Genomic DNA, 23,454 nt, shown 5'->3' with positions numbered 1-23,454 from the left:
TGCTTCTAGAAATAAAAGTAAATAAACAATCATAACCAAGGTAGAATTTGAGGAAAAGCTGTTGAAGTGCCTGATGCTCATGTTGAAGCTAATTTTTGGAGGATATTGTGCTTTAAATTGTTGGTGTCAGGAGAGACTTTGCTCTTTTTTAAGTATTTTTATCCCATAGTGTTTGCAGTGGGCTTACATTTCTTTTCATTGAATTCTCTGTCATGCTGTCAGCATGACACTGATCTGAAATTCCTGTTCCTGTGTAGGAGTGGAGGTTGGTGGGAGGCCCGCCCCGTGTCTCAGAATGCATAGCAGTGCCAAGGACCCAGTTACCTGGAAAGTGCCATTAGATTTTAGTGGTTCCAGGTCTATAATATATTTTTTCTGGGCATAATTAATGTTCTCTTGAAGTCTCCCTGATCCCTTGCAATCTCTGTCTGCCTAGAGGTTTCATGAGTAGAAAACCTGTGTTTTGTCAGAATAACTGAGTTGTCCCTTTTTTAAAAACGGACCTGAAATACACACAACTTTTCATTGTGCTTTGGCCATCTGGATTTTGGGTCCTGTTTTATGCTCTTAATGTGGCTAATCCGGATGTCTCAGGAAGAATTTCTTCGTGGAAAGGGTGGTCGGGCACTGGAAGGAGCTGTTCAGAGTGGTGGTGGAGTCCCTGTCCCTGGAGGTGTCCAAGGAATAATTGGATGTGGCACTCAGGGCTCTGGACTGGAGACAAGATGAGGGTCAGGCACAGGTTGGACTCAATGATCTTGGAGGTCTTTTCCAGCCTCAGTGATTCTGGGATTCTGTCTCCAGCAATGAAACCTGCTGGAGAAGGAGGATCCTCGTTCAGTTACAATAACATATGCTGAGTATATTTTTCCTGGTGTGTCAGTTCTTGCTACCCATTTTTGGGATTCTTCGTCCATTATTTTGGGACATGTGATTTGTTTTGACAGGCTCATACTCAAATGGAAACCATTTGGGCTTGCAGAGATGAAACAGGTGGGTGAATGTGTCCCTGTGTACTCACAGATGGACTTTTGTTTCTATTAAACCAACGTAATTCTTTGTGGGAAATGAGAAAATTTCTGATTTAAATTTTTTGGAACTCCAAAACTGTCCCTGAAATTTATTCAGATAAATAGTGTGGCTGTTTGTAATTTTTGGAATTAAACCAAATCCTCTGTTGAAGGGTTTTTGTTTGTTGGAGACCTGTCAAACTCATGATATTTCTGCATTAATTTCAGGATAGTTTGGATGTAACTTTTATTTTCTTAAATAAAGGGAAGGAAAAAGCTGGCATATCATATTTATTGGCTTTTGAAAGACACTTACCACTTCTAGCATGGATTTTCCTCAGTGCTGTTTTCAAGACAAACCCTATCTGTCTTATTTTGACACCCAACTGTCTTTCATTTTGACAGAGCAGAAATTGCAGTAGAGATATGCAGAAAATCCCATGTTTTTCCCTTGGTGGTGGTGTGAAGTTTTTGCAGAACCTTTAGAATTTGCTCTTCCCAAGGTTATTTTTATTTGCATCAAGGCTGTTGGAATGCTCAGCCTTGCAGAGGATGTGGTAAACATGTCATCACAGCACTGGAGCTGGGAAAAGGTGATAATAGCTCTGCATCTCAGACACTTGTGTAGATGCTTAAACAAAGGGAGAACCCCAAAAGTTTCTCTAGTGTAGATAGTGTTTAAAAGGCAAAAATATTGCATTTTAACTCCATGGGTTTTCAGATGCTCAGAGAGAGAAACTGTCCTTATTTCACACTGGGGCTGCACAAAATGGAGCATCTGTCACGATTACACTTCTGGTGTGTGAGAATTTTTAATTTTTAGACATAGCTAAGAGGTTTCTATAGCAAGAGGAGGTGGTGTAGAAAGCCTCCTGTGGAGTTAAATCAGGCCATCACTCTTCCCTTGGCTACGTCTTTCCTCCTACTCCTGGAACGTGCCTTCAGAGGTGTCCTGTGCACTTGAGAGCAGAAAGGCATTCACAGGATACACTCATGTAGAATAAGACCTTTCATTCTCTTGGGCTCCTTGTTTTCTAAGGAAAAGGCCTCATCTCCAGCTGGGCACGTTCTTTGGTCTTCTCCTACTTCTGTCACAACAGGACAGCCTGTTTTGGAAACTTCTTCCTGTGTGAAGAGGGAATGACCACACAGAGGTGTTGGGTTGAGTCACACGCCCAAACATTGAGCATTACTTTTGCAGAAATTATTTTCTGATGTGATTTGTACCTGGCTGGCTCTAACCATGCGGGAAACCTTGATCAGGTTCAGTTAAACTCATGGTCTTATCACCAAGTTTGGGATGATGCCACGCATGAGATGTTCCAGCACAACATGAACAGGGTCTTGGTGGGGTCATTGTAGAGTCACATGCCAAGTTTTCATCACAGATCCCCTGACTGATGCTCAAACCATACAGGAGGTTGAGGATTGAGCTGGATCTTTGGCTCGGGACCATTGCTTTGGCAGTTCTCCTTCCTTGCTCTGTGGTGATTTTCCTGGAGTAGCTGTTGATGCTCAGTAATTCCTAGATAGCTTGGAGCTAGATAAATGTCCTAGATTCCTAGATAGAGGAGCTGCAAGAAAGATGGAGAAGGAGTTTTTACCAGGGCTTGTGGTGGCAGGATAAGGGGGAACAGCTTTAAACTGGCAGAGGGTAGGTTTAAATTGGATATTAGGAAGAAATCCTTCCCTGCAGTGATGGGCAGGCCCTGGCACAGGTTGCCCAGAGCAACTGTGGCTGCCCCATCCCTGACAGTGTCCAAGGCCAGGTTGGACAGGGTTTGGAGCAACCTGGGCTAGTGGAAGATATCCCCATCCTTTTGGTTGCAGTGGAAGGCTTAAACTTGAAATTTCTACAAGCATTTCCTCCGCAGAGATGAAAGCAGGATTAGGACAAAACAGGTTTTATCGCTGTTATGCTTTTCTTTTCATCTTCTCAGCCATGGAAGTGAGTAGGTGTAAGTGAGAAAAGTGGTTTTTTAGAAGGGAAGTCACCAGCTGGGTGTGTTTCTGTCAATAAATGGTCCTGGCCCTGTTGCATGTCATGGCTATAGTCCTTTCAGCTTGGAAAGGGGCCCTGTAAGTGCTGCCTTCCCATTATTTACACTTTAGTGTCCCCTGGTCCTGGGACATGGGTGGTGTCACAGGATTCGTGTGCACCAAAGCCTCAGAGAAGTGTTGGGTCTTAAATCCGCTCATGATGAGGAGCATGGCACTCTTGTGTCAGTGACAGCCTGCTTCAACCATCTGTGTTCACACAAATAATCTCATGGTTATTAGATATTTCAATTAAATCCTTGAGGCATGACATGTGTCCTTGTCCCTGCTCCTCTGTGGAAGGAAAGGATGATGAGCAGTCATCGCTCCTCAAAAGAGAAAATTCTAACAGCTCCTTTAATTTTGCAAGGAAATGGAGAATTGGAAAAGAATTACTGAAAACTGAAATTCTAACAGCTCCTTTAATTTTGCATGAAAATGAAGAATTGGAAAAGCAAAAAAATCACTGAAAACTACAGATGGCTGCATTAGCAATTTTCTTAGGTAAAACCCACCTTGTAAATGCAGCATAATGCAGTTTTTCAAGTGTTAACAAACAAATTCAGCTAATTCAGGCTTGTGCCTTGCCAGATGAGCAGGAGGTTTGGATTTTAAGGATAGAATATTCGTTTTAAGGATAGAATATTCTGTGACGCTGCTACCAGTGGAGCAATAGGGATCCTAAATCCAGTTTCATATGAATGGAACAGTTTTGCATATGTGTCAATGTAATTACAGCTCTGGTGGTATCAACTAACTCAACTAAATTAGTTTTAGCATCACAAAACGTGGATGACTTGTTCAGAAATAAAATTATCTTAGCTGTTCTTAATCTCTTGCCTTTATTATAAAATGCTGTTATCAAGGAGTGAATTTATATTGGCTTGTAACTGTGTAGTCCTGGTCATAAACAGTGGTTTATATAATGAACAGGATCCAGTCTCTCACGTGCTCTAACTCGGGATTACTTGGGCTGTGAATGGTCAGATATTTTATAGTTTACTCTTCTCTCTTTTATGGTTACAATATCTTGGTTTGATCTTAAGGATATGGTGGGAGAATGAATGAGATTTTGTTTACGTGCAGTTTAGGCTTACTGCTGGCCTTTGCCCTGCCACTCCTGTTCCAGTTTAATTTGCTGCTATAATTTGATACCTACCTTTGATCATTCTTGGCTCCTAGTAAAATACTTCAGCAGCACTCTTGCAGTGCTGTCTAGAGTGCATTTGTTATTCTTTTTCAGTTCCTTTCCAAACCCCCTCGTGCAGGTTGTAATTTTTTACTGCTCTAATTACAGAGCAGTGGGTACCCAGTGTGTACAGGCACTGCAGAGACATGATGGCAGAGCTTTGTCTGGGAAGGTAGAGCAGGTCATGAAAGCAAACTGGGCTGAGCGTGAGGAGCAGGAGGTGGCCAAGGGTGCTGAATTACTTCTCTGCTGGATAACTGCTCATTTATAACTCTCTTAGCATTAGGCAGCTGACAGGTGCTGGTTGTGGCATCGAGTGCTAAAAAGGGCTTGGAGGGAGCTCTGGGAAGCTGCAGACCCGTTGGCCTGGTGTGTGTGTGGAACGTGTTAATAGGAGGAGGTCTGAGGGGCAGAGTTAACCACAGAGTCACAGAATGGCTTGGATTGGAAAGGACCTTAACAAGAATCCAGTTCCACCCCCTGCCATGGGCAGGGAGAGCTTCCTGTGTACACATCTCAGTGTAAAGAAAGATGGAGAGAATCACAAATTTGCACAATGGTTTGGGTGAGAAGGGACCTTGAAGCTGTTCTAGAAGAGCTGTGTGAGAGAGTAAAACACTAGGGAGATAAACTGCATTTCAGAACTGTTTGTATTTCACTTGCTCTTTTCTTCTTTGGGAAGAATCATCAGTTAAAGATATTTTATCTTTTTCTAGTGCTTTGAGCTAAATTAAGCTTTGTCAATGTCCAGAAAGGATTTGACTGGCATGTTCAGCACAGACCATTTTAAAAAGCCCCATGAGACACAAGGTGGGGCACAGTGGCACTGGGCAGCTTTCCCTGAGCTTTGCCAGCTTCATGCAAGACAGAGGGAAATGCGTTTGCTTCAGTAGATGCTTAGTTAGTTTCTGATTTCTGTCAGCTTGAAAGTTTAGCTTGAAATCTGAGCGTTGTTAGAAATTGGTGTAACAGGTTCCTTCTAACCAGCGAATTACCAGGGTTGCCTATAATTTGATTGAAGTGACAGAACTCTTTGCTGCTCTCTATAGACTAAATGTCCTTTACAGTACATCTAGGTCCTTTTTAGACATTTTTCCTCATTTTTAGTGCCAGTGCAATATCTGAGTCACTGAATTACAGAAAGAAGTCCAGGACAGTAGGAGATTGAATGAGAACAATGCAATTCAGTACTTGTGTTTTGTAGTATTCTCCTCTCCTGTGTTTTAAATTTAACATCTAATGAAATAAAACTGTGCGGAAAGGGATATGAGGGGTTGAGGAATTCTTTCCCCTCCAGCTCTACCCTGTTTCTGTCTTTGGGAGGATCTTTGGGGTATTTGAGCAGGTCTTAACGTAGGCTTGAAATATTGATGATGCAGTTTCATCCCCTAGTCCCAGCTCTCCAGTCACTCTATTTATATTTTTTTAGTGCAAACAAAGCCTGAAACTTCAAGAGTGACTGCAACAGAAATTTATTGCTTGTTTTCATAATAAGATGACTTAGAAAGCTGGAGCAGGTGGTGCTGCCTTCCTTTCTCTGCTTTCATCTTCCTCATCTCATGCACAGGGTTCTACCTTGAGTCACAGATGAGGAATTTCTGCTAAAAAAGGCAATTCTAAGAGGCTTCAGAAGATGCTGAAAAGAAGAATTTTTGATGGGAAATGACATGGAGAAGTGTACATTATGCCACAACTCCAGGGAGCCAAAAAGACTTGATAAGTTCGGATGGGAAGAGGAAAATCCCATCTCCTCCTCCTGCCATGTCTATATTTTAATTAAATAACTTTCTCCTCAAAGCTATCCCCTACATGAACAAAGACTTGTTGGCAGCCCATGTTAGAAAAAAGCCTTATCTAGGGGGGAAGTGAGGGTGTGTTTTTGTTATTGGGATCAATAATAGGAGCAACTTTCTTCCTGAGGCTTGCCAGAGTAGTCCAGGGAGCATCTGCTCAGGAGATTGACACTGGGATGCTCTAAAACCCTTTGGGCTGAGCTGGGGGAGGGGACTTTGCTGGCTGGTGTCTCCAGCAGTGGTAAATTTGATGGAAAAATCACTGTTCCATTTCTCTGAATGACAGAAAATTGTTTATAATAATAAGCAAAATGGAGATTGAGCTAAATTCCTTTTGGAAGTACAGACTACAGCCAGGTTAGTATTTTAGGAGGAATTATTTTCTCTCTGAATATATAAATGTATTGTAAGCATTATTGTATTGCCATTATTGAACCACTCAGGCAGAAGTCTGTATTATTTAAATATATTCTACATATATTTAAAATTCATATAAGCCTTTTCAAAACCAGGTGATTTTCTCCCCTGAGCATTGATTAGGGATGTCTATTCAGACAGAAAATCATATTGATCAATTATTTGGGAGGGTTTGTAATAATCTTGGTTAGATAGGTAATAATTTGGTTTAATTATACTTTTTCAGAAGACTCGTTCCTTTTTGAGGTCACTGAATTCTTGCTGTTATTTTCTGTGCCTTGTTCATCTGGAGAGAGACAGAGAGGAGGAAAGAATGTTCCAAGAGGTTTCTGTGGTCCCATGGGATTGCAGAATCCACTGCTTTGGAGAAGGTTATTCCTCAGTTTTTCAAAGGAAGAATAAATTTCAGGGGCAATAATAGGCAAAACCTTTGTGTTACAGACATCTACAGTTTAAAGAAGAATTTCTGCATTAATGTAGTTGCTTTTTTGAGCTCTCCTTTCCCATTGCTGTCCTGCCATCACCAGCTTGCTGAACTCTCTTCCTGCTTTTATTTATTCTTTTCCTCTTTCCACCTATGTTTCCTTCCATTTTCTTGTTTCAGGGTCTTATCTCCTAAACTAAACATGTTTTCTGAAAGTTTTGGAACGAGTATGATGTTTCCAGACCACACATTGTTCTCACCACTTTTCTGTGCTGCCCTGCCCTCACTGCTTTGATAATGTGGGATGAGAGGAGAGAGGCTGGGGAATGTAATTTAAAAAGCTTTTATAGTCTCAAATAATAGAAGAGGAAAAAACTGTTACACAATGCATTCTATAAAATAATGCTGGATTATGTAAAGAGGATGTTAACCTTCATTGTATGTACTGTCACTGGTTTAATTTTAATTTTTTAAAAAAAAATATATATATATCTTAAAATCCTTATTCCACACAGATGGTATATTATTTCTTCTGGTTTCCCAGAGAAGCTGTGGCTGCCCCATCCCTGGAAATGTTCATGGCTGGGTTGCATGGAGCTTGGAGCAAGCTGGTCTAGTGGAACATGTCCCTGCCCATGACAGGGAGTGGGTCTGGGTCATTTTTTAAGGTCTTTTCTAACCCAAACCATTTTATGGTTCCAGGATTAATGCCACAGCAAAAATATTCATGTGGTCCATAATTTCCTCTTTATGGCTCTTACCTCAGCCAAATAAAGGGTCCTTTGGGACATGGGTGATGAAGCTTTGCTCCCTCCTGTGTGCTGGGTTTTGTGCAGCTGTGCTGAATGTGACAGTTATTTGTTCCAGGAGCTCCATGGATCAATAACTCTGCAGCACTAAAAACATTTCAGTTCGAGGGAGACTTCAATAAAGTCAGCTCTGCACAGCACTGCAGAGCTGCTGGGACACTTCCAAACATGAGTCAGGCTCTGGAATGAATGAAAGATGGCAATGGAGGATGCAATGAGCACCCACTTTTCCTCTCTTTAAATCTAAGCCTCCAAAGTTTGCTCCCTGTTTTTAAAGAGAGTCTTAAAAAGTCAGGCTGCTGACATTGCAGTTACTAGCGAAATCCTTTCCCTAGTGTTAGTGTATCACAGAATCCCAGACCTGGTATGGGTGGGAAGGGACCTTAAAACCCATCTGGTCCCATCTCCTGCCATGGTGGAGACACCTTCTATTGTCCCAGGTTGCTCCAAGCCCCATCCAACCTGGCCTGGGACACTTTAGGGATGGGGCAACCACAGCTTCTCTGGGCACCCTGTGCCAAGGCCCCCCACTCCCACAAAGAACAGACTTTGTCCCCTCTGGAAGACAGACAACCTGCTGCAGAAAGTGTCATAAACGAGCCGGCTAATTAAATTTTCTGATTGCTGGCCCTGCTAAGTGTTTTGCATTACATGGTTAATTCCTACTCCAGAATAAGCATCACTTTCCTCGTGAAGGAAGAGTTGCTGGCAAAGTCAAATGAGAATTTTACTTGCATCTACAGAAGGATTTTCAGTTTTGTTCTGCTGGCTTGGACAACAGTGGGGATTAATATCGCTAAGAACTGCAGAACTGGCCCCAAAAATGTGCAGTATTGGTTTGAAATAACATCTCAGCCATTGAAATTGAAGTTCCTTCTTTAGTAGTAGCAAGTCAGTTCCTATGTGATGGAAACATGTTTGTTATCAAGCCATTGGGCAAGGACTGGCCTGTGAGGTGGACACAGATCATGGGCTGCAGCCATCAGCTCCTGGGCTGTCATTGGGTGACAGGAACAAGGTTGTGACTTTAGTCTCCATGTAATCAACATGCTTTTCTGAACTAAATCCTAGTTTTGCAGTTCTAGAAAGCCAGCGTTGCTAGTGACTGCCATCTTTACTCAATTCATTATATTTTTATAACTGCCTATTGCAGTCATCCTTTTTCCTTGGTGTTCTTGGAAGACATCATTTTCAGTGCTCAGAAAAACTCCAGTTGTGTAACATGAAGGGCTATTTTCATGCTGTTTAACACCTGGAGTTGGTCAGTTTCATACAGAAAATCCTTACAGGAATAAGAGGCCTAAAGGACTGAGCAGGTACCGAATACTTCAAACAATTGTTTCATGCTTTTGTTAGTTTTTATAATTTGTGCCAGAAGCTCATCCCATGACTATGATCATAAGATTTGCCTTTGCTCTCAGGAAGGGGTTCAGGACCAAGGCAAACCATTGTGCCTTGAAAAGCCACTTTTATAAGAAGATCAATTTTTCCCATTAACATTTGGCTGTAGAGTGTCAAACCAGATTTTAGAGTTTATGATATTTCCATTTGTTATTTATTAGTAGAAGACTAATGCCCAAATCGGAATCTGTCAGGATAATCTTCATTTGAACATGAGTCAGAGGTGCTTAATTCTTGTACGTGAAAATCCTCCTTTCCTGTAATCGGGTTATGGGTGAGTTAGGAGGAGTTTTTGTCTTTTCCACACTTAGAGTATTTGTAATAACAGAAACTCTTCCTTCTGTGATTTTTCCCAACTGTGTTTACATGGAGAGGATTGTATTGACTTGAGCCTTTTAGAGTAAACTGTTGTCTGTGAGTCATGGTGACATGGTGTGTCTTGGCTGGTGGAAGTGTGTTTTTAAGGCTCAAGTCATGCTTTTGAGGGAACAAAAACATAATAAAATAGATGCCAGGCCAGGCTGGACAGTGCTCTGAGCAACCTGGTGTAGTGGAAGGTGTCCCCTGCCCAGTTCCAGGGAGTGGAACTGAATGAGCTTTAAATTCTCTTCCAACACAATGCAATCTGTGATTTTGTGATGCTATGAAATGCATTAAAATGATGTGTATGGCTGAACTTGCAGTATATGGAGATTTCACCACATTGGGGATATGATGTTCTTTATTGCTCTCAAGAGAAAAAATGATGGAAAGAGAAAAAATGGTGGATCAGTTTGTTGTGGATCCATGAGCCACATCTGCTGTCATCAGTCAGTTCTATGGAGAAGGCAGGAATTAGTGGGGCAATGGGCACCTCAGTGAGGACTAAAAGAGATCCAGAGTAAATGTAGAAATAAAACCCAATGGAATGGGAGATCAATTCCTTCCTTACAGGTGAGAGGTGAGCTGTTCAATGCAGATCTGTCAGAACATGCAGGTCCTGCATCTTCCACAGACCTGTGTGTCCACACAGCAAGTGGGGTAGTGGTCACATTGCCCTCTCCATGTTTATTAAAATTCTCCTTCCTCTTTTCAAAACTACTTTTTAGTGCAGAACCTTCTAGTGACAATCCCATCAGTTATGAACATTTCTTGAACTCTGAAAATTCTGTGAGTTTTGTATTTTAGAACACGGTGAGCACTGCCACATGTGCATGGGATGATATATGGTCCTGGTGTCAGCCAGAAATTATAAAGAAAAGACAGGCTATTTTTAATATATATTATAGAAATGATTGTTACTGAGACTGTGGTAAAGCATATTTATTAAAACTGCAATTACAAACTAAATATTAAAGGATTGACCAGTGCAGAATTATTATTTTAAACAATTTTCAAGCCATAGCAATAGTCTTTCCAATATTAAAATGTGCCAGATCCTGATGTAATGAAAACAAGATTGTTACTGGGACTGATTTTTCTCGGGTGTTGGCCAGTTTGTGGCTGTGGGGTGTTTGTGTGTGCACATGTGGGATTTTTTCCAGGGGGGATTATATAGAATTGACTGCTGGCTCATAGTGTTTAGCATCAGGTTGTGTGTTTGAGTGGTGCTGCACATCCATGACCACGGTGGGATGGGGGGAGAAGGGGCTGCAGGCTGTCCTTATCTTCCTGAGTTTCTCACATTCCTCCTGCCCTGCAGGGCTCCTGTTACACCGGCCCTGATGGTCTTGCAGGGAATGTGCTGGCAATTTGTCTCATATTCATGCAGGATTTTGTGTGTAAAATGGAAGTGTGGTACCTGTTTTCCCTCAGCACATCTCCTGAGGTGGATCATGAGGGGGTAGAGAGGAGGAGGGGTTTTAGCACACCTGTTTTGGTGCAGAGATGGGGGGGTTGGTTCCTCGCCTTTCTTCTGCTTCACAGGGACTTTATAGTGAAAAACCACACCTCAAGCTGCATCTCTGTTGTGCACACTCCATTTAAAAAAATATCTGGGATCACTAATGTGTAACTCAGTTCGAGTGATCTGGTTGTGCATTGTCTGTCAGGCTCCCCATCCTTGGACCTTCTCAGCCTTTCCTAGCACCACAGCAACTCCCTAAAACCAAGAAATTTATTGCTGCCTCAGAGATCATTCTCTGACCTGTTGAGCTTTTATTACAGAGAAGCAAAAGAGCAACCTCCCAATCTTTAGCTGCAGATCCCAAATTTAATTTGCAAGACAGAGAACTATAAAGATAAATTATGTAAATGGAGGGGCAGAAGCCACTGACCCCCAGAATCAGTGCTGAGGGACTTTTCAAATTAGCCTTTCTTTGTAATGGGCATGAGAGTTTAACTTGGTATTGCAATATGACAATCTCTGCATGTAACTTTTTCTCTAATTCTCTTTCTCTGGTCTGGAATATATTTAAAGACTTTTACTAAACCACTTTTATTAATTTTACTCCAAAAAATGTTGTACAGAATTTCATGTCTTTTAGAGTTCAGACTGTTAAAACGTGGAGAAAATCCCATTTTTCTAGCACTAGTGGTCAGTGATGCTTTGTTACAGACACTTTTACCTTTTCCCCGTCCTCTATTAAGTCTCTTGATCTTTTATGGATTTGCAAGGATAAAAGTGGAGTGCTTCTTTTTGGCTTGCACAGTGTTAGCTTTGCTCTGCTCTTTTGTGTTGAACACCAAACCTGTTTGGTCCAACAATGAGACTGTCTTGAAATTCAAATTTTATGTTCAAGGAAACAATTACTGAACATAGTATTTATGTGTTCAGTTCAGATATTTACAATTAAATATCTTGAAACCTGATGGCCTCTGTGTATGTCTCTATGATCTTTGCTTTTCCACAGTTGCTGGCTGGATCTAGGCTCATTTGCTTCCTCTAAAAAAATTTAATAAAATAGGAGAAAATAAAATGTTTTAGAGTACCAGGAATGGGCCTCAGTGTTCACACACTTTAAAGTCAGCCTGTGCAGTTTGAAAGTTTAACCAAGAGCCATCTCCTTTGTAAAGAATGCAGATAATTTTTTTTCCTGGCAAAAAAAAAAAAAAAAAGGTAACCTGATATGAGTCTGACAGTGTCGTTTAGTTAAGTGCTTCCATCTGTTGCTTGCTATTTCCCTTACTCATGACCTCTCTTTTTCTCTCCCCCTCCTTCTCCTTTAGCCCCTCTGAGGAAAGCAAAGTTTGTTGAGAGCCCTCGAATCCCAGAGTCCGAGCTTGGCTCCCCAACCCTCTCTGCCCAGAAGCTGGACGTTGATGCATTCTGCCCTGGTAAGCTGCATGCAAAGGCTCTGTGCAAACAGGGGCAACAGGCAGAAAGACTTTTTAAATGTATAATATGGCTCCTTTGGCTAGATGGTTGGTTGGACCTTCCCTAACCAAGTTTCACTGACTTGGAAATTTGAATAAGCATTAATTTCTGATAACTGCCCGTTTACATTTGTTGCTTGCAATTTTGCATGTGGCTGCTCTCCCCTCAGAATAATTTAGAAAGTCTAGTACTAGAGTTGCTTTTGAGGAGATAAAAATGAGCCAATAAACATACTCGCTTTAAATTTAATTTTTAATGCTGGTCTGCAGAGAGGCTGGAATAAAACCACGTCTCAGAAACACCATTAAATCAGCTAAAGCAAAACTGTGGGACCTTGTTACCTGCATCCGAGAATATTGGGGTGTTAACTTTTATTTTGTTAAGAAATACCTTCTAACTTATGTACCCTGTAGCAGTTGCTCTGAAATGCATACATGTTGCTTGAGGCCTCTGGTTGAAAAATAAATAAAGTGGGTCATGTCCCTTCCTGGCTCAGTCCTGTTCATGTCTGTCAGCTCGGGCAGGCTTTACCTAAATCCCCCAAGCCCCAGCAAACCCAGCACATGTGAGTGCCTGGAATCTGCAGCTCAGTATCATTTCCACTTGGAAGTGGCAACCTGGGAAAGGCTAGAGACTGTGGAGGTGCTGGGAGAAGGCTGAAAACATCAGCAAGTGTTTTGGCGGATTCTGTGCTGAATTCTGCAGATTCTTCCCCTGGCTTTCCTTGATAATGAACCATACTCACTATAGGCTTTGGATGGAAAAAAGAATGTTTATTATGTTGAAATGGTGTGCAAATGTGTGACATCTGCCTCTGAAATCTGTAGCTACAGTCGCCAAGATCATATTAATAAATGACTGTGAAATTAGGGTGTTGCTTATTCCTGTGGCTGATGAACTTGTAGAACTTGTAGAGTACTCAAAATTGGAGGAATTAATTGAATGTTGTCCAGATTTTGAATGTGGGCTTTCTTGAATGTATTGTCTGAAAGAGAAGTTGTCTCAGAAAATCAAAAGACAGTTCCTGTGCTTGGCAATGCCTAATTTGAGACCACAGTTGCCTTGAAAAGTGCTGCTCCTTTTTCAGTCATCATGAATTACAATTAAAATTGTGCTGCTGCAGCCCTTTTTTCTAACTGAATGGCTTCAACTGTCATGTTTATAATTGTTAATAATTATAAACTTATTATGATTGCATCCACAGAGAATTATCATTGCATTGTAAGATTAAAAAAACATAAATTCCACATTCCCGCACCCAGACATGTGCCTCCCCTCTTCCAGAGCTTTGGAGGGCAGGACTCCTGCCAAGCCCCGGGATGAGCTTTGACAATGGGATCTGCAATTTCTTTAATTTCTTTTTTCTGCTATTTGATCTCCTTCTCTTGCTGATAGTTTAGTGATCTGAAAGGAAAAGTGGAGTTTTGTACTGCCTTGAAGTGTCATTAAAGGAACACAAAGTGTCATTAAGGAAGGAAAAAGTGACAGTGGCAGAGTTGTCACAGTGGAACCAATAAGGTTGGAAAAGCCCTTTAGAGCCATCGAGTCCAACTGCAAACCCAGCTCTCCCAAGGCCACCGTGTGACTATGTCCCAAAGTGCCATCTTGGTGTACTTGGAAAAGGGAAATGAGATAAGAGCAGAACAGTACATGCCAGGGAAGAGCATGGACTTGGAGTCAAGGGTAGAAAGTGCAGGTTGGGGATTCAGTTTGTTTCAGTTTCCTTAAATGTGACCCTAGGGACCTGTTAGGGAGCTGCTCTCTTCCTGTGTGTCATGTCCAGGGACTGTGGCCAGGTTTATATTGGTAGCTGGGATAGGCAGGGGAAGAGGGCAGGATAGAATCCATTGGGGAAGGATTTCTGAAGCTGTTCATGGAAGAAACTGCCCAAATTCATGGATCCTTCTGTGAAAGTAGCAGTAATGTGGGGGCTGGAGGTTTTGCTGGTCTGGAAGGCTGGATTCCAAGCTTGAGATTCACCACCTTGGAAGAAGTAGGTGGTTGGGGGAGGATCCTTGTGTAAAGAGGGAAAGAAAAAAAGAACTGAGTTGTGGTCAACTCACAGGAACCAAGGGGGATAAAGCATCCAGCTCCTGATGGGAAGGTGGAGGAAGAGTCCTACTCTGGGTCATGGCAATGCTTCAGGCCCTGCCTGGAATCAGTTTTCCAAGGAAATACCACTCCTTTCTTCTGTGCTAGGCTTATATTAACCCTCTTCTAAAATGTGTGCATCCTGTGAAGATGTAGCACACAGTGCTAAATCCCGAGCGTTTCCAAGAATAACGGTGTGAGTTGAAAGAAGGAAAAAAATTAGGCTGATGATCTGCCTGGCAATGGAGGGGAGGTGGAATGGTTTTTAATGTGATCCCTGACAAAAAATGTAATTAATTATACACTTGAAAGCAGTTTAAAATACTAAATAACAAAGAAAAGAGAACATTAGCTACTCTACATATATAGGAATAACGATTTCAATTTGAGATGCCGAGAGGTGAAATTTTGCTCAGTATCAAAATGTTTATTTTAAGGCTTCAGGCAAATTTCAGCACATTCCAGGGAGGTGGTTTCCTGAGCAACTGCAGTGCCCCTCATGCTGCTGGGGGGAAGATTTGCTTGTGACATCTTCAGTGTGAGTCAGTGTGGGGGAGTGACGTGCTCCCGACGTTCCAATGCCGAGGAAGGAGAAAGAAGATCACAATACCGAGTGGTATCATGGAGGGACATTCTAATACCAAGCACAAATAGTGAAGTTTTAAGCTTGGTATAATTTCTTTTTTTTTTTTTTTTATTACATTCATTGTATAGAGAAAAGAATGTAGATATTTAAAAATTAATCAATCTTCTAAAATGAATTTAGAATATTTTATAGTTGTTGCAACTAAGATGATGGCAAAAAAAAGCTGTTCTATGACTTTGAAAAACCCCTTTCTACTAGAATTATCAGAGAATAAGCTGAGTTGAAAGGGACCCACAAGGATCATTGAGTCAAATCATGTTTCTGTAGATGTTTTTGTAGTTGCAGATGTTCAGATTTCAGTCCTTGACTTGAAGCGTCCCTGGTGGAGAAGGAGTTCCTTCTCTCTTCCCTGTGTTGGTAATGAGGCTCTGGCACAGGTCTCCCATCCCTGGAAATGTTCAAGGCCAGGTTGGACAGGGCTTAGAGCAACCTGTCTAGTGGATGGTGGAACTGGATGAGCTAAAAGGTTTCCTCCAACCCAGACCATTCTGTGACTCTGTGACATAGCAGAGACTTTATAAGGAGGTTCTTGGAAGATTTCTGATCCATCTTCCCTCCTTGTCTCTGCTCCAATCCTGCAGACACTGTTCAACAGAGGCACTTGTGTTTTCCCTCTTGTCAACCCTCTGAAGGCAGGGAGGCTGGGGATCACGCCCTCACATGCATCATTGCTCTTCAAGGAGGGTAACGTAGAATAGCAGGAATTGACCTTCAAACCTCTGTTGTTCAACTGTCAAACCTTTTCTGCAGTGATTCTAGTGACTCCGTTTAATGTGTAGGGGTTTTCCCCCACTTTATCACACCTCACTCCTGCCAAGAGGCACTGCTTGCGTGGTAAACTGTCTTGGCTTCTTGGTTATTAATTGTGGTCACGAGGGCATCTTCCTTTGAGCTGCTTTTTGTTTTCATGGTAGCTAAAACATGTTTTGACTTCTAAGTGCTCAGAAAATCTGTTGGAGATGGATGGTGCTTTCAGGTAATGGCCTTTTGCCTCAGATTAATGTTTGCAGTTGCATTTTATGTAATTTATTACCTTGGTGTTGTGTTCCAAAGGCTAAGTCTGTTATGACATTATCTTTTAATTTGATTAACTCCTTCTTCAGAAATTTTGGGACACAGATCTTGAGTGTCTGGTTTGCTTGTTGCACATTAGGCTGGCAGGCGTCTGTTTTCATCCCTGATTGAGTTAGGAATCACTGCTGTGCTCCTGCCGCAGACAGAGAGGGGAGTGATTTACCATGGCAGCAGCACTTGTGTTCATCTCATTGCTCCTTTTTCTCTTCCTTTGGTTAAAGAATCGTTGAGCTTGGCATCTGCTTGCTGCTGCTTCTCTCTTTTTATCACGTAAAATGTGTATTTTTCATTTTACATTATCCACGTGTTTCTCCTACATACAGCAAAATGCTTCTCAAGTCTTAGAAAAAGCTCTTCAAGAGGGAATGCAGGAACCAGCAGTACTCTCTGATTTTTCATTGTGAAAATACAGGCACCGAGCCAAAAAAATCCTACAAAACCCCAAACAAATTTAGCCAGCAGGATTCTGGTCCAACCTCTGTCATATTGAACAGTGATGAACTGGGGGGGAAGGAGAGGAAATAATCAAACCAACCGTGATCTGACAAATGGTTTTACTGTTGAATCTTGTGTTTGTCCCAGCACTGTCAAGCCCACTGACCTGAAGGGAATAGGAAATCATTGTGATCAGCCCTAATTGCAGAAGAGCCATAATTTGGCACATTGGTTGCCATGGAAGCGATTGACTTTTCTCAGGCTGTTCCTGGGAGGATGCTGTTGGTTCCTTCTGCTAGATCAAGAGATGGAACCAGTTTCAGAATAAACTTGTGTATTACAAAACAAGCCCCAGTCTGGTCTGGAATTCTGGATCAGAGGGTGGAATATTGAAGGCATTGCTGGAGTTCTGGGTGTGAATCCTTTTGGGATTGGCCATGGGCCAGTTGCCGTTAGGTGTCATCGAGTTTGCTTGAACTTAAAGCTGCAACTTGGAGAATAGTGGCAGGGTCCAGAGTTTAGGATTTATTGAATCTTACCAAAGCAGAGTTGTTCAAGATAAGAAGCAAAAATAATACTAATCCCATAGATTATTCCCATATGTTTTTACTGTTAAATAACTGGAGACTACGTGCTTTTCTTGAAGCTTCCTGGTGCAATCTGTTAATACCCAACCCTTACAGGGTTTGGGTTCAATTTACCTGGAGGAGGAAAAAAGGGAAAAAAGAGGGGGAAAGGCTGTAAGTGATCCAAATTCTGTTTTTGTGATAACTGCCCAACATTAAAGTGTTGTGACTGCTTGATGGCTCCTGAGGTGTGTTTTGCCTCAGATGCTTCAGGAGCAGCAGCAGCCTAGCACCTCTGGCTGCCCATCCGGACAGATCCCAGGGAATCTAAGGAGTTGTTTTGCCTCAGCAAGCAGCAGTGCTTGCTTTCAACTGATCTGTTGGGAAACAGTAACATTTTTGTGCTAATACTTTGGCTTTTTGAATATTTATAGCTTTCTGCCAGCGAATAAATATGTACATATGCAAACCAACCCTGATGGTTTTGAAACTGTCAGTGTTGGGCCTGGGAGGATCAGTGTAAAACCTTTTCTTCCATATCTGAGAAGGTGGGGCAGGTTTCTCACTGATTGAGTGACTGTGGCGGAGGAGTTTCCTCTACTAGCATATTATTTTCTGACAACAGGGGCACTGATGCTCTTGAATCCCAGCATGGTTTGGGTTTGGTGGCACCTTAAAGATCATCCAGTCCCACCTCCTGACATGGGCAGGGACACCTTCTAGAACAGGTTGCTCCAAGCTCCATTCAGCCTGTTTTTGTCATAAAAATATAGCTGGAGGAGAGGGGAAAGAAAGAGGAAGTGGTAATTCTATTTCTTTTTTTCCTACAGTGTTTTGAGATGCTGTTATTTTGTTTCACCTCTTTATGGAGGCAGCCCCCTCAGTATTCATTTTACCATTATTGTTAGCTGTAACAATAGAAGAAGGGTTGGTTGCATTTGTAGGAAACTGCCCTGTTCTTTTATAAGCCTGGTTCCCATGTCCCAGTGCCTACGGATGAAAGTCCTTGAATTTCAGTGATGCTATGGAGAGCTGCCCATAAGTGAAAATATGCAGTGCTCTGAAAGCCACACCATGACTTGTGCTCTCTTGCCAGTTGCTGTGACTTCCTCACCCTCTCCAGGGTTGCAGAACAAGAACTTCTTTATTCTTATCTAGCGTGACTGTTGTTCCCCTGGTGAAATTGGCTTCAGTCGTCAGCATTCCCTCTGTCCCATCTGCTCTGTTCTCCAGGGCAGCACAGCTGCCCTTGGACCCTGAAGAAAGGAGATCAACTTGTGCATAACCTCCTGTACCGCAGTAGATTTTCCACCTCATTAAGCAGAATTTTTGACGTTTTATGTCACTAATTATTTAACTCTGAATAGCTTGAAAATAATTACCTTGAGTCCAAACATGACCATTTTGGCCAGCTGCCAGCTTGAAAGTGCAGCCTTGGTTGTACCAACCTGGCTTCAAATTCCTCCAGTGCCCTGGAACATCCTGCAGGCTCCACAAATCCTGGTATTTGGACTGAGACTGTAGCAGCCTTCCACCCTGACTCCTGTGCCTGCTGTTTTTGTTTCTCAGAGTTAAGTCCCCACTGGCTCTTCCATATGTTCCCATGAGGAACCCCATCCCCGTGGGGAAGCCCTGTCCTACCACAAATGGTCAGCACTTAGAGCAGGTCCCTGCTGCTGTTCTCTGCTCCTGGCTGCTGGCAGAGTCTGCCTGGGGTAGCATTCCTGAGCTCCCTGCTCTCTTTCCATCTATTCTTGGCATCTGTCTTGCCTGGCAAGAAGAGCTGTGGTGATGTGTGCAGTTACCTGCACGTCTGTCATCTGTATCTGCCCCCTTCAGTAACTTCAGTGGTGTTTTTCCACCTACATTTTACAGATGAAATTACAGCTCCTGATCTGTATAACTTCAGGGCACTGTGAGGACAGTGTGGGTGATTTTATTTTATTTGAGTGGGGTAAGATTTTCATAAATACAGAGAAAGAACAAATTTTAAATTGATCTCATCCACATGGACAGTAGCCTTCCCTCTCCAATCACTGAAGATGCACAATTAGCAACAGCCCTAGACATTGGTTCTGTTAGAAGTTAGCCCCCAAAAGAATCAGAGAGTAACAGACTGAGTTGGACTGGAAGGGACCATTCCAGCTGCTGCCAAGGGCAGGGAACCTTCCACTAGACCAGGTTTAAGCCCTGTTCAGTCTGACTTGTTATTTTAAAAGCTGGCAACAGTAAATTGTTCTATTTCTGTAGCAGTTATTGCATCCAAATAGAACTCGTGAAGTCTTTTTCAGGTATGTAATGGTAGGTTTTCAAGATTGTTGTCAGTGTCGTAAATGCAAAGATCATAATTTAGTCAGATTTGCTTTTAATAAATTTGTCCTGGGAATGTGCTAATAGATCAGATCAGGTAAGGACAAGGTCTTTGTGCTGTCTTGTCTCTTGCTCATGACCTCCCACTTAACAGTGGTCAAAGGTGACAATAAAGTGTCATTTGCCTTGCTAAAGTTTTGGCTCATTTTAATGCTTGTTGTGTTTTGACCTGGCAAAGCTGCCTTGGAAGAAGGAAAGGTGTTTGTCAGAATCCCCTTCTACAGACTCTACTCCCCAAGAAAATGATGGAAAATACTATGTTATATATCTATATATATATATATATTTCTGAAAGTCTCCTGCAACTTTCTTTGTGCCCCTGTTGGTTGGCCAGGGTTGGCCTTACCACAAAGGGAGCAGGTTTTTCAAAATTCTTGTCAGATTTCTATCACTTGATAGAAATAAATGATGTGTAAAATAAGATGAAGGAATGTGAGAGGTTTTGAAAGAGAGTTGCTGGAATTAAAGAGATTATTTGGGTGGTTGTGATGCAACATGCTGGTGGAGGTTAGGATTTTTATTTTTTTTTCTTTCTTTTGTGAAATTTTGTCCCATTTGTTGCTAAGAGACAATAACTACGGATACTTCAGAGAACCGAAGATGTGGCTGGGAAGAGGAGGTGGAGGGAGAAGGGTGCAGCTGGCTACTCTCTTACCTGAGGGGTTTTCTCTTTAAAAGGGCAGAGGTGCTGTGAGAATTGGGCAGGGGGCGAGGGGCTGGGCTCAGCTCTCGGCATCGGAGGAGGGATGTCGCAGACAACTTTTATGAAAAATCCTTTCCTTAGGATTTCTCCTCCTGAGAAGCTGAGAGGCCTCAGGAACAAAGTGTAAACAATGATTATCTGCTGCTGTGGAGTGCAACAGGTGGCTTTTGTTATCATTCCTTTCTATTCTTAGCTAGCCTTCTGATGAAACCTTTTCTTCCATTCTTTTAGTATACTTTTAATGTAATATATATAATAAAATAATAAATCAAGCCTTCTGAAACATGGAGTCAGATCCTGGTCTCTTCCCTCATCCAAGAACCCCTGTGAACACCGTCACAGAGGGACAGCCGAGCCGGCCCGCGCTCGCTGCTGGGAGGATTCACTGCTTTTATCCTCCCACTGCTTCTCCTGCCGTGGGTGAGCTTTGCTTATAAGAGCAGCTGCTGAACTGGGACCTTATTCCACCCGATGTGACTGGAAAGAACCTTCACCATCTCTTGGGATGCCTCAGAGGAAAACCCAGCACCCCTTTCCGAAGGGCGCATCTCCCTGGCTGAGGCGGATGCTACAGAGGAGCCCCGCTGCCGCTGCCTCTGGCTTTTTCACTACACTCAAACCCAGCACCCCGTGTCCATTTGACGCCCGCGGCTCCTGCTGAGGCTGCGGAGTTGTCTGTTTTTATTTTGTTTGCCACCCGCGGGGGTGTGCCTGCCTCTGCCTGCCCGCCATTGCTGTGTGGGGAAAGGCGGCCGAGCCCGCGGCGCCCGGGAGCCAGCAGCGCCCCTGCCGGCTGTGCCCGGAACTGCACCGAGGGGAAGAGCCTGCGGCCTGCCCGAGGCGGACTCTGGTCCTGTGTTCGTCCCTGTTAAAGATAGGTTAGAAACTTTTGAAAAATAGTTGATAAGTGTTAAGCTTGCACAGTTAGTTTGGGTATGGTAAAAGGGATGAAAAGGGTGGTTATAAGAAATACGGCACTCAATGTACCGTATTACACCTAAGTAAAGTGCACCACCTCCCAAGCGAAACGAACCAGCCTGGACAGAACTGTAATGGGCCAGTCAAGCACCTAAAACTGGATTTGCATGAAGGATCCAAAAAGAAACCAATCCAAAGGGAGAAAAAACAGGATGAAAAGAGGCTTCTGACGCACTGAATCTGTGCTGCTCTGCCTGGAACATCGGGGACATCGCTGCTGAAGAAGACCCAGCGCCGATCCTCGACGGGAACGCTCCTGCTCGGCCCGCGGGCCCCCTTGCTTTAGGCCTTTCTCTTTATTATCATAAATGCTGAAATCACTTTAGTACCGGGAATCTGGTCTCGTTTCTAACAGTGCCAGAGCTGTTTGTTTGTTTGCCTTGTGTATGCATATACATCCTGGTAAAGAACTGGGGTTTCTTTTCCCGTACTTTGCCTGAGAGCCCTGTAATTTCGAGTTACAATAATTCAGAGGGAAGGGGTCACATTCTCCATTCCAGGGGAGGTTCCCACCTTCCTTGGCGAACACCTGTCTTTCAAACCAAGACACATGCCTAATATTGCAAAACAAAAATGGGCTTTGGCAAACACATAGTATTTAAAGGAGTGTTTCTTCTCTTTTGATATTAAAAAAGCCTTCTGCATCAATAACAATGTACTCCACTAGCCTCAGACTTGTCTGGAGTAAAAGGTCAGTTTAAGACCTAAAAATAAATACAAACAACTTTATTTTCCAGCCAGGGACTTTGATGGATGGCCTTTGACATCCAGTGTGGGATGTCCAGAGCTGGAGAACAGCCCCATATTCTTTTTTTTGAGCTAAAGTGCCAAAAACTATAAAAAAAGAAACAATTTCATCTCTGCTTTCCATCAGTGGGGAACTTACTGCTTCTGTCCTGGTGTCCTTGATTTGTTAAAGAGCTCAGGAACATTTTTGGGGATCAAAGTGTAATCCTGCTTCCAGGAGATATTCCAGATGCCCAGGCTTGTATTTATGATAACTGGCCTTTTATATATATACATATATATATATTTATATATTTGTTTAGTATGAGTGCCCTTTCATTTCCCCCATTCTTTTTCCTTTGGTCCACAAGGGCCCCCCTGAACCTCCTTTTCTCCAGGCTGAGCCCCTTTCCAGCTCCCTCAGCTGCTCCTGGGGCTCCAAACCCTTCCCAGCTCTGTTCCCTTCCCTGCTCCAGCCCCTCAATGTCTTCCCCAAAACTGACCCCAGGACTGGAGGCACAGCAGAACAAAAATTGACATTTTTAGAGATGTATATAGGGCTGCCTTCATCCCTTAGTAGTTAAATTTTTTTAAATCTCTTCTTGATGTAAACAAGACTAATGAAAAAATCTTCCATTAATTCTGAGATTAGGGGGATATGCAGAAATGGTCAAGGATATTTTCCAAATACAGCTCAAGTGTATCCAGAATAATTTAAAGCAGATGTACATAATAATGGGACAGATTCAGGTCATATGGGGGTAGGGAAGTTGTTAGATAAAACTCTGCAGTTATGTAATTGAAGATCAGGGTCCTAAATGGTATAATTTATTTCTGCCCTTCCATAAGTGCTTGCTTTTGCATATAGCTATTTTTTTTCATTGCTAATTCAAGAATTTTTGATTTCCTAAAGGTAAATCAGTCTCATAGGCAAATTTGGGGATGGGTGCCCCTAAGGGAACTGTTACCCATTTCTTGTTAGCCACTCACTGAAATAGATTTCAGCTGGTTTGAAAGTAAAAGTATGGCAATTAAACTAAAAATATTCTATGGACTGCAGATGCATTGTTAATGTGCCCCAGGGGCACTACCGTCCACCATTTATCTAGAATTAGATGAGGGTGGCTATCAAACCAGTCACAGAATTACCAAATAAATCATGAAGAAATTTCATTTGCTTGTAAGCAATTGCAGCTGAAATATGTGGCAGCTTTCATATAGGAATTGAAAGGAGGTAACAGAAACACTATTTGAAAATGACAATGTACAAAAAAACATTGGACATTTTGAATGTTATGGTTTCTTGAGAAGAGCAAACCTAATAATTCTGCAGTAAAATGATATATTTGGTTTTCAGGGAATACTCTGAACATTTATGAGCACTTATGAACTCAATCCTGCTGCATGTGATGCCTGCAGAGGTGTTAAGAGTTGACCCCTTCAGAAATCCAAAGGTTATTTCTAGATAAGACATCTGAGAGAGCTGCCAG

General features: G+C 42.4%; 1 protein-coding gene across 1 annotated transcript in view; it reads left to right on the top strand.

Moving 5' to 3' along the window:
* TANC2 (tetratricopeptide repeat, ankyrin repeat and coiled-coil containing 2) overlaps window positions 1–23,454 on the top strand; it is a 142,836-nt gene that overhangs the window by 48,750 nt on the left and 70,632 nt on the right. Inside the window, exon 6 of the mRNA XM_031064389.1 lies at window positions 12,228–12,335. Within this exon, the coding sequence (XP_030920249.1) occupies window positions 12,228–12,335 (108 nt within the window). The remainder of the gene's footprint in view (window positions 1–12,227; window positions 12,336–23,454) is intronic.

Source organism: Geospiza fortis, unplaced genomic scaffold (assembly GCF_000277835.1).
Source record: "Geospiza fortis unplaced genomic scaffold, GeoFor_1.0 scaffold344, whole genome shotgun sequence".
NCBI classification, from domain to species: domain Eukaryota; kingdom Metazoa; phylum Chordata; class Aves; order Passeriformes; family Thraupidae; genus Geospiza; species Geospiza fortis.
Note: the sequence above shows the minus strand (reverse complement) of the source record. Positions and strands in the feature narration are given on the sequence as shown.